This window comes from Miscanthus floridulus, chromosome 17 (genome assembly GCF_019320115.1).
Source record: "Miscanthus floridulus cultivar M001 chromosome 17, ASM1932011v1, whole genome shotgun sequence".
Taxonomy (NCBI): Eukaryota; Viridiplantae; Streptophyta; class Magnoliopsida; order Poales; family Poaceae; genus Miscanthus; species Miscanthus floridulus.
The window spans coordinates 74,683,424-74,694,139 of NC_089596.1; the positions used below are offsets into that span (position 1 = coordinate 74,683,424).

General features: G+C 43.4%; 1 protein-coding gene across 1 annotated transcript; it reads right to left on the minus strand.

Annotated features, from left to right (window-relative positions):
* Nucleotides 1-4,992: 4,992 nt before the first annotated feature.
* On the minus strand, nt 4,993-10,453 carry LOC136515798 (uncharacterized). Its single transcript, XM_066509290.1, has 7 exons — nt 10,422-10,453; nt 9,521-10,031; nt 8,734-8,780; nt 8,377-8,481; nt 5,977-6,136; nt 5,672-5,786; nt 4,993-5,276 (listed from the first exon to the last, which is right to left on the minus strand). The coding sequence occupies exons 1-4, from the start codon at nt 10,451-10,453 to the stop codon at nt 8,475-8,477; spliced, it is 597 nt and encodes a 198-aa protein (XP_066365387.1). The 3' UTR covers nt 4,993-5,276; nt 5,672-5,786; nt 5,977-6,136; nt 8,377-8,474.
* Between the last annotated feature and the right edge of the window lie 263 nt (nt 10,454-10,716).

Here is a 10,716-nt window from a genome sequence, read left to right on the forward strand (position 1 = left end):
GGGTTTTAGGCATCCGACGTCGTAACTTCCTCGAAACCTTCTCGATTTTTTATCATAGCCTCTACATGCGATAACACGACGCCCAGACAAGTTTCGTGATTTTCGGACTTCATTCGGATTTTATATAATTTAAAAACACTTTTCCCGCAAGTCGTTCGTCATGTTACATCAACAAGATGCTCGACATTTCATGCGAGTTCCTGGATAAGGCCTCAACATACACCAAATATCATTAATATAATTTTTTGAATCACCAAATTCCATTATTTCATGCACCTGCAGTTCAAATTCGAAGTATGCAAAAAAATTCAACGAAACAAAAAAAACTAACGAAATATAACAAAAAAAGTCAAAATTGTCCCAAATTTGAACATGGAGTTTTAAATAATGTGGGAAGGTCTCACAAAAAAAAATGAGGCAAAAAAACAAAAAAAATAAAAATACTTCCCCGAGTGCCTTCCCTGGCACTCGGGGAAGAGGCCCTTTCCCGAGTGCCAGAACAGGACACTCGGGGAAGACTTAAAAAAAAGCCCACCAAGCCTTATCTAAACCTAACCGGCCACCCACCCGCCTCCACCCCGCAAGCCGCACGCCAGCAATCAATCACTCTCGCCCCGCACGCGCCGCCTCTGTTCCCGCTCCAGACGCCGCCCGCACGCGCCGCCTCTGCTCGCGCTCCCGCTCGCCCGTCTCCACACCCCTGCCCCCGGCGGCCAGGCCCCCAGACGCCGCCCGCCTGGCCCCTCCGACGCCGCCTGCCCTGCCCCTCCGGCGGACCAGGCCCCCGGACGTCGCCCGCAAGGCCCCTCCGACGACGCCCGCCCGGCCCCTCCGGCGGGCCAGGCCCCCGGACGCCGCCCAACCGGCCCCTCCGACGCCGCCTGCCCTGCCCCTCCGGTGGCCAGGCCCCGGACGCCGCCCGCCCGGCCCCTCCGGCGGCCAGGCCTCGGACGCCGCCCGCCCAGCCCCTCCGACGGCTAGGCCCCAGGCGCCGCCCGCCCGCCAACACCCGGCCAGGATCTGCCGACGCCCGCCCGCCCCAAGAGCTGCCAGGCCCCAGACGGCTCACCCCAAATCTGACGTGCGACTCCAGCCAGGTTCTCATCTTCCTCACCCCTGCTGACGATCTTCTCTAGTTCGTTGCAAAATTCCAGGCACTTTATAGGACTGCAGAAATAAATGATATGCCCTCTTGTGTTTCAATGAAAAATGATCGACCTACATATCTGAATTTTTCTGCTAGTTTACATGACTAATTGGAATACATTAGGGAATACACAAGTTCCCGAAATTTTGTAAGAGAGGTTAATGGCTAGCTACCAATATCTGATTAGCATTAGTTATATTCTAAAACCTTTTTTCGATAAAAGGAAGTTCTTATTAACTTTTCAAGACATCACATTCAGATGATACAGAGTTTTTAAAAAAGAACTAGACAAAGCCATACACGCTCTAGTAACTATCGATACAAAAGCTAGATCGCCACCCATACACCCTAAGGGTTGTTTTTTCTTCCTGTAAATTAAAGGGAAAGCAAATTAAAGGCTCATCAATGGATCATTATATATTTTAGAAAATTCAGTGTGTGACCAACATATGTTGTTTTACTCTTTATATAGAATTAGAGCTGTGTTTTAACATGGACTGTACTCTAACTAACCTTTGGAGTAGTAGACATAGTTCACATGAGCTGTGTTTTATATAGAATTGGAGCTGTTGCTTTACTTTTTATATAGAATTGGAGCTATCTAGTCTGCCATCAAGAATATTACTGTTTGCCATCCATTATGACTTGGCTACATAGCTAACCTGACTATTTTCTGAATGTGAACTGCATCAATAACCGACATGTTATCCTACTAATATAAACTACGTCTGCCTTATTGCTTGGTTCCGTCAGAGGTTTATGCTGATACTAATGCAAGTGCTAGCTAAAACTAGGAAAATAACTGTGTCATTTTCATTTGGATAATAACTATTGCATCCCATATCTTATTTGCAGTATGCTTGGTTATCTCACTTTATATTGTTTTAAGACAAGAACTGGATATCTGCTAATTTGTTTTGGCGAAACTACAACTGGATATCTGCTTGGTTACCTATGTTGCATATATTCTGCCTAATGCCAATGATGATGTTTTTTAAAACTGAGCTCATGTCTTTTGCCAATGATGACAGTTTTTGTATAATGAGGCATAATTATTGCTGTTTATATGGCAGGTTTACTGCTGTTTATATGCCACACTCCTCTCTACTACTACTACTCTACTCTCTCCACTCCTATTCTCTCCAACTCTCCTCTACTCCTATTTTGAATTGATCACATTTTTTAAACTGTGCGCCTCCTCTATACTACTACTACTACTACTCTACTCTGAACCTGAGGCATAAGGCATATGCAATGATGTTTCATTTTGATGCTACTCTGAACATGAGGCATAAGGCATCTGCAATGATATTTTATTTTGATGCTACTCTGGACCTGAGGCATAAGGCATGTGCAATGATGTTTTTTACCTGCCTGTGATGATGTTTTTTACATACTGTGCAATGATGGTTGCTGCTGCTGGCCTGAATTGTTCTGATCATTTTATCTGAATTGAGCACATTTTCCAAATTAAGCGCATTAACCGAAGAATTGAGCACATTTTTTTGAATTGAGCTTAACTGGTGATTCTGAAATGGCACTTGATTCTGAAATGACACATTTTGTCTAGTTTACTACTCTTACTACTGTGGGGTTGCTTAACTGGGAATGTTGCCTGCTGTGGGGTTGCTTAACTGGGAATGTTGCCTGTGATGATGTTTTTTACATACTGAGCACCTGCCTGTTGCCTGTGACGATGTTTTTTAACATACTGAGTACTTGCCTTATGCCAATGATGAGAGTTTTTATATACTGAGCACCTGCCTTATGCCAATGATGAGGGTTTTTATGTACTATTCCTATCTGCTCCTGTCCTATCCCACCTCTACTACTACTACCTACTACTACTCTACTGTACTCTACTACTACTACTCTAGCTAACCTTTGGAGTAGTAGACATAGTTCATATGAGCTGTGTTTTATATAGAATTGGAGCTGTTGCTTTACTTTTTATATAGAATTGGAGCTATCCAGTCTGCCATAAGAATATTACTGTCTGCCATCCATTATAACTTGGCTACATAGCTAACCTGACTATTTTCTGAATGTGAACTGCATCAATAACACTTTGTTTTGAATTGTCTCATATGTCACTCTTTTTGTTGCCTGTACTACTATACTACTCTATACTCTCTACACTCTACTGCACCTCTCTTCTCTCTACTCTACTACTCTTCTCTCTACTGCACCTCTCTACTCTCTACTCTCCTACTCTCTCTACTACTTTTTTTTGCCAACTCTCCCCTCTCCTCTCTGTTTTTTGCCGATGATGAAATTATCTAAGTCCATTCATTATATGGAAATATGAGCTGATGATCAAAAACTTGTGAGGAACTTGGCACCACTACCAGTCGTCCCTACATTATCTTCTCTCTTCCTGCTATGATGCCTTTATGCTCCAAATTTATGATCAAATGATGATTGACATGTTTCTAAGGCCTCTACTAGTTCTACTACTACTACTTGCACCACCACCACCACCACATCGTCGAGAGTCTACTCCGGTGAGTATGAGTACGGATGTTTTACTTTCTTTGCTCATGCTTAGTGTCAAACCTAGTGATGGCCTTCGTGCCGGATTTGTTGATGTGTCGGCCTTCGTGCCGGAATGTGGTTGTCGGCCTTCGTGCCGACGTTTTTCTTGCAGGTTTTGGAAACCTCCCCGTGCAGGGGAGGTGCTGCCGAAATTTTTAACTTTTCTTTAAACTCCTTACATTTTTATCTTGTCACTCACGTGCAATCTCCTCTCTTTTTTTGCAGCATCAATCGGGGGCGGCGTCGAACCATGTCGAAGGGTCGTCGGTATCGCACGTCGGGCCATCCCCACCTGGACCGTCGCCGGGATCGCACGCTGGGGCGTCCCACCCCTCATAGTCGCCGTGAGCCGCCTTCGGAGTCGTTTTTATGTATTGAACTTGTGAACTTGGAATAGTGTGTACTTTGGAACGTGTGGTTTGTAATATATTGTGGATTTCGGACAAATTTGGTCGTTTGTGATATATAAATGTGGTTTGTGACATATTGGTGTTGATTTGTGGTTTGTGATATATATATGCTTTGTTGTTTACATGGAAAAGCAAAAAACAAAAAAAAAGAATTTTAGAGGTGGCTTCCCCGAGTGCCTGTGCTGTGGCACTCGGGAAAGAGGGATTTTTTTTTAAAAAAAAACAAATTTCTTCCCCGAGTGCCTGGGCTGTGGCACTCGGGGAAGAGTATTTAAAAAAAATTTCAAAAATCTTTCCCGAGTGTTGCACTCGGGGAAGAAAATAAAAAAAAAACGACGGCGGCCGACGGCCAACGGCGTCAAGTCTTCCCCGAGTGCCAACACGGCACTCGGCAAAGCCTTTCCCTAGTGCACGATTTTTTGACACTCGGGGAAGGCGACTTTCCCGTGAGAGGATTAGCCGGAGGCTCTTCCCCGAGTGTTGCACTCGGGGAAGGCTTCCCCGAGTGCAACTGGGGCACTCGGGGAAGCCAGCAGTTCCTGTAGTGACTGTCACGCACGTGTTTATCAAACATATTTTTTTCTACAATGGATGAATAGAGAAAACGAATGTGAAATTAGTTCCTATATACGGTAGGAAAAAATTCGACCATCCAAGACATGGATGTCAGAGGAGATTACCGAGCTCCATGCACTATGTCCAGTCCAGTCCTGTATTTCTGTCCCTGTTCTCGTTCTCCTACTGCAACATGATTTCATGGATCCTGTATTCCTGTCTCCGTTCCCGTTTAGCACGGAATGGAGACCCTTCTCAGGGTTCAGGCCTCAGGGGAAAGGAAAGAAAGGAAGAGCAGACAAGTGATCTTGCAGCAGTCACACGGCCTCTTGTAATCGACAAGTTAACTGAACATCAAGAGTGGGGTTCAGCTATAGTTCACGCAAGTGGCCAGCACCATTATTACAATTTTAGTACAGGGCAAGGCATCAAATACGGGTGCTGGTTTTAGAGTAATATTAATTATTAGCCCCCTGATACAAAAACACCCCCATTTGCAGGCTTCTACATTGTAAACGCACGCTCACTGTCACTGATGAACTGTAGTAATACATCAAGGGATCTGCTTCTTATAAGACGGCTGCGTGCTTCCAGCCACGCCAAGCTATCCTCAGTTGATCACGAGAACCCTGCTCATAGAAGGGACATTTCAGCAGGATGTAGTAAGATAAATTCAGAACAAAACCCAGAGAAATGGAAAAAGCAACCGAAAAGAAGGATAAGGAATCCACTATCGCAAAGTACAATATATATCGTTTGCCACGGACGGGAACTGCATAGGAAAAGCAAAATGAGGCAAAAGAAACATCTACACCCGGCAGCGGCTATCACATGAAATTTTTAGCAAAAAACAATCTGATAAACTTGCGTGTGAGCCTTTTTTTCTCTGGTTTGATGAAAACGAACCTTTACATTTCAAATCACAAAAGCATTTTAATTATAGATTATAGATAGAGACTTCTCAGTGTTACATTTTTAAATCCAGCTTTGAACATGGATGTGAGTGGCTATGTGAGATTGTTACCTCTGGAGTGAATGTGAGACCAACTTTGATTTCTCCGCGGTATTCTTCATATTTCACAACACTGTAAACAGTTGTAGGGATGCTTCCTTCTATATAAACTGCTTCCACAGGAATCCTGCAAGAACCGAGCACTCGATTGAAATAAACACCGCAAACGTCAAAATTTGAATCCCAAAACATCTTCAAAACATGCAAACTGCAAGAGGGATGCAAACTACCGTCACTGTACATGGGTTATCACTCAGTAGTTGCAGGTCGGATTGGTCCAGCTACAAGCCTACAGATTACAAAATGTAATTACTTACGTTGCTTCACCAACAAAATCATCATCGGTGCCACTGTCACTATCCAGGAGCTTGATGAATAGCTCTGTAGCGCCATCGGAGACGGTGAACACAAAGGTCTCATTCCATTCAGGTTCACATCCTTTGCTTGCAGTGTACAAGCAGATCAAGTTACAAATTGCTAGGGAAGCCAAGGGTTGAAGGATACATAGTATTAACATTTAGCACTAAGAAACCATCCATATGGCATAAGGTACAAATTCACAAGTAACTTTCAAAAGAGAAATTCACCCGCTGTCCTCAAAGTTGTCCCAAAGCCCCAAAATGTATTTTTGGCTCCCTCAATTCTAACAGGTATGATCCAGTTCTCAACGGGCCCGACCTGCTATCCTATGTGGCATGACAATGGGACCCACATGTCAGCAGCAAGACCCAACTTGGATAAATCGTATCTTTTTTATACAACCTCAGACGGAGATGATTTTTTATGAAGATTGTAGCTCATATGAAATGGCACCAAATAGAAAATCTGCCTATATTTGTTTTTTATGTGATTGTGTGGACTTGCCAATTTCAAGGTGAAGCTAAAACTCTCAAGCTATTTGTACTGATTTATTCCTCTACTTCTCAGATATTCGTTCACACATTTTGAGCCACGTCCCGCTAATGAAAAAGTTGCATACAGATGCACAATTCTCATAAGAAGCTAAAACTCTTAAGCTATTTGCACTGATTTATCCCTCCACTTTTTAGATATTCGTTCACACATTTTGAGCCACGTCCGCTAATGAAAAGTTGCATATAGATGCACAATTCTCATAAGAACGATTGAGAAAACAGGTTTGTTCCATACATGCACGAAAATAAACTTGGACAATGGTCTCAGTCAAATACCGCAGTCCCAACCCACCATGCTTCCAAAAATGCAACATGCCAAGATACAACGTTAGATTGATTTTGCTACAAAAGCCATCAAAACCTAATGGTCCGTAGAACCTAAACTCTAGACCAAATGACTTAGTTGAATTAACATTCATCAATCACCATGATCCATGATAGAACCAGTGTGGAGATCTACATGAAACAGAGCCTAAAGTTTTGCAGATCAAATAAGTTGCATTATCCCATGTAAAGTAGCTAACCATAAGTTCTAATTTTTATTATTCAGCACTACTGGAGGCCGCGGCTTTGCCGAGTGTTTTTACACTCGGCAAAGAGCCCTTTGCACTCGGCAAAGGCTTTGCCGAGTGTAGCACTCGGCAAAGTCCGCTCGGCAAAATTTTTCTCGGCAAAGGGTCTTTGCCGAGTGCTTTTTATCGGGGCACTCGGCAAAATAAAAAAAAATTTGCCGAGTGTTTGGGGCGGCACTCGGCAAAATATTTCGGCCGTTGTGGCGCCGGCCGTTAACGGTTATTTTGCTGAGTGCCCGACCCAGCACTCGGGAATTTTTTTTTTAAATTACTTTGCCGAGTGCCTCAGCCCAGGCACTCGGCAAAGTTTTTTTTTATTTTTTTTTAAAAAGTGCTTTGCCGAGTGCTCCTGCCCAGGCAATCGGCAAAGTTTTTTTTTTTTTAAAAGTACTTTGCCGAGTGCCCCTGCCCAGGCACTCGGCAAAGTTTTTTTTTATTTTTTTTAAAAAAGTACTTTGCCGAGTGCCCCTGCCCAGGCACTCGGTAAAGTTTTTTTTATTTTTTTAAAAAAAATTACTTTGCCGAGTGCCCCTGCCCAGGCACTCGGCAAAGTTTTTTTATTTTTTTAAAAAAATTACTTTGCCGAGTGCCCCTGTCCAGGCACTCGGCAAAGTTTTTTTTTTATTTTTTTTAATAATTTCTTTGCCGAGTGCCCCTGTTTAGGCACTCGGCAAAGAATTTCTAAATTTTTTAAAATAATACTTTGCCGAGTACAATCATATCTTGAGTAATACATCAGCAGCAACTACAGCTCCAGAGATAACAAAGGTTCGTGCCAAGGATTCTGACTTCCAAGATAACATTCCTGATTTTGTAAAGTGACAGTACATAAGAGATACAGGAAATACACAGTGCAAAAAACAATAATAGAAACGAAATTTTGTATAAATAAGGCACGATTGTTCATTTGATTTTCCTTCTGTAGTTCTGTAGAGCACGACCATATCAAATCTAAATATGGATGAATCCATTTATATTAGTAACAATATCTAGAACTACACCTGAAACCTAAGCCCAGTAATGAGGCCAATGTGAAGTATTATATGTCATCAACACCTGAAACCTAAGCCTAGTAATCAGTTCATGTCCTATGCACAGATCTGTGAGACCTGTAGCCTTCATGTTGTGTTCTGCAGCAAGATGAAGTTTAGTAGCCTAGTAAATTTATCTAGCAGTAAACTAAACACTTATGGATCTCTAATGCATACTTAGCAGCCAGCCATAAACACACCTTTCTGAGGAGATTATCTCTTAGCCGAACACGTTCAACATCTTTTTCTTGTTCAGCATTGAAGGCCTTCAGATTATTCAGAGTTTGTTCCTTTAGCTTTATAGCCTAACATTGAGCAGAAGATAAACAGTCCTTTCAGTAACTGAGTTGAATTTGGGTGATGCCTACTGAGAGTAAAGCAATGAGTAATTTCTACAGAACCTAATCCCTGAAAGCAAAACTTATAAAGGAAACTAATTTTATATGACATCCTGTTACTGTATACTCCCTGTATGGCCAATTGACAAGTGAATAGATCAAGTCTGTCAAACTACTTATAGATTATAATACTGAGGGGTGAAGCCACCTTCATCTTACCTAGCACAAATATATGCAACCTGTTCCCTCGAGCAGAATTTTGAAACCTGCAAATAAAAAGTGATTGGCATAGAAAATACATTGTAAAAATGCCAAATGACTGAAAGATAAGGCATACTTACACATTCACTATATAGTAAAAATGCCAAATGTCATCTCTGCATGCTGAACTACAGATGATGAAAAAACGAGAGGATGAAAAGTAACCATACTGAAGTACTGATACAAGTTAAAGTAAGCTAAGAGTGACTACTTCAACCTATTAGAAACTTAGCTTTGTTCCAAAGTAGGAGCAAATTCAAGCAGGAAATGGGAATCCAAAACATTGTATGATAATCACCTTCTCTATTTTGTCACCCAACATGTTAAGCTCCAGAAGTTTGCACAGTAGGAACATTAGCTACACTAATTGCTACCTACTCCATTTGTCATTTGAATGGCTTATAGATCTATTCCCCTTAAAACTAATAACCCCGTAGAAATGATGCACAGTTGTAAGGATTTAGCATAGCAGGTCAAATGTTTTGTCGCAGCTTTCTGGGTACCAGCACTGAAAATCCAAAGATTGATTTATCTAGTAGTTCACTAAACATTTAGCTGGGCACTAGCACTGAAAATCCAAAGATTAATTTATCTAGCAGTTCACTAAACATTTGTCGATCCCTAGACCAGATTTAGCAGCCAGCCATAAACACACACAAGACGACGAGATATAACCATGATTGCATCTATACAGGCAGATGAAGTACACAAGGGGAGATAGAGGAAGCAAAGAGGGCTGCCTCACATTGTAGTGGATGTTGACCTTGGGTGGATCCACGGCAGAGCACTCGTCATTGTGGGCAGTGGTGACTGCTGCCGCGGTGGCCTCGTCCTCCTTAGAGCTCGAGCCACCAGCGCCCTCCCGAGCCCACGCCGCCGCCTGCTGGTGCTGGGCCTGCGCCGCCACATCCCGGCACCTGGGGACCATTGCAGCTATCGCCTCCCAGGCCCAAGCAGCCACCTTCTGGGCCCGTGCCGCCTCATCCTGAGCTCGGTCATGGCCGCCTCCAGTGCCCGCGCCACTGTCGTCTTCTGGGACCGGCCATCCACCGCCTGGATCCAAGCCTCCCTCACCGGATCTGCTCGAAAGGAGGGGAGACTGGCCACGAATGGGAGGACCGGAGGCCGAAGGAGGGGACGCCGCGCCGCGTTGGTCGAGGGAGGAGGCGACGAGCCTGAGAGCGGAGGGGGAGGGTGCGGCAATGGCGGGGGTGGGCGCGGCGACGGCTAGGGTGGGTGCAGGGGAGCAGGCGTGGCTGGGGGCGTTAGGGTTGGGCCGCGCGGGGTTGGGGTGGGATTTTAGGGCAATTTTTTTTTTTGAAAATCAACTTTGCCGAGTGCCTCCTGGGCCGGCACTCGGCAAAGCCCACTTTGCCGAGTGCCCCCCATGGCACTTGGCAAACTATTTTTTTTTATTTTGGGCCCAAATTTTTTTCTAGGGCCTTGTGACAGTATTTCAAACTCTATTTTAAAATTTAGGGTATTTTTTACTTTTTTTATATATTTCATTAGTTTATTTTGTTTCGTCGAATTTTTCGGGATATTTCAAATTTGAACTGCAGGTACATGGAATAATGGACTTTGGTCATCCAAAAATTGATACTCATGATATTTAGAGTATGTTTAGGCTGTATCCAGGAACTCACATGAAATCTTGAGCATCTCGTTGACGTAACATGTCGAGGTACTTGCTGGAAATGTGATTTTAAATTATATAAAATACAAACGAAGTCCGAAAATCACGAAACTTGTCGAGGCGTCGTGTTATCGCATGTGGAGGCTGTGGTAAAAATTTGAGAAGATTTCGAGCAAGCTGTGATGTCGGATGCCAAAAACCCAGACATCTCTGCATGTGAAACGAAGTGATCACATGTGGAGATATCTGGGTTTTTGGCATCCGATGTCACCACTTGCTCGAAATCTTATCAATTTTTTACCACA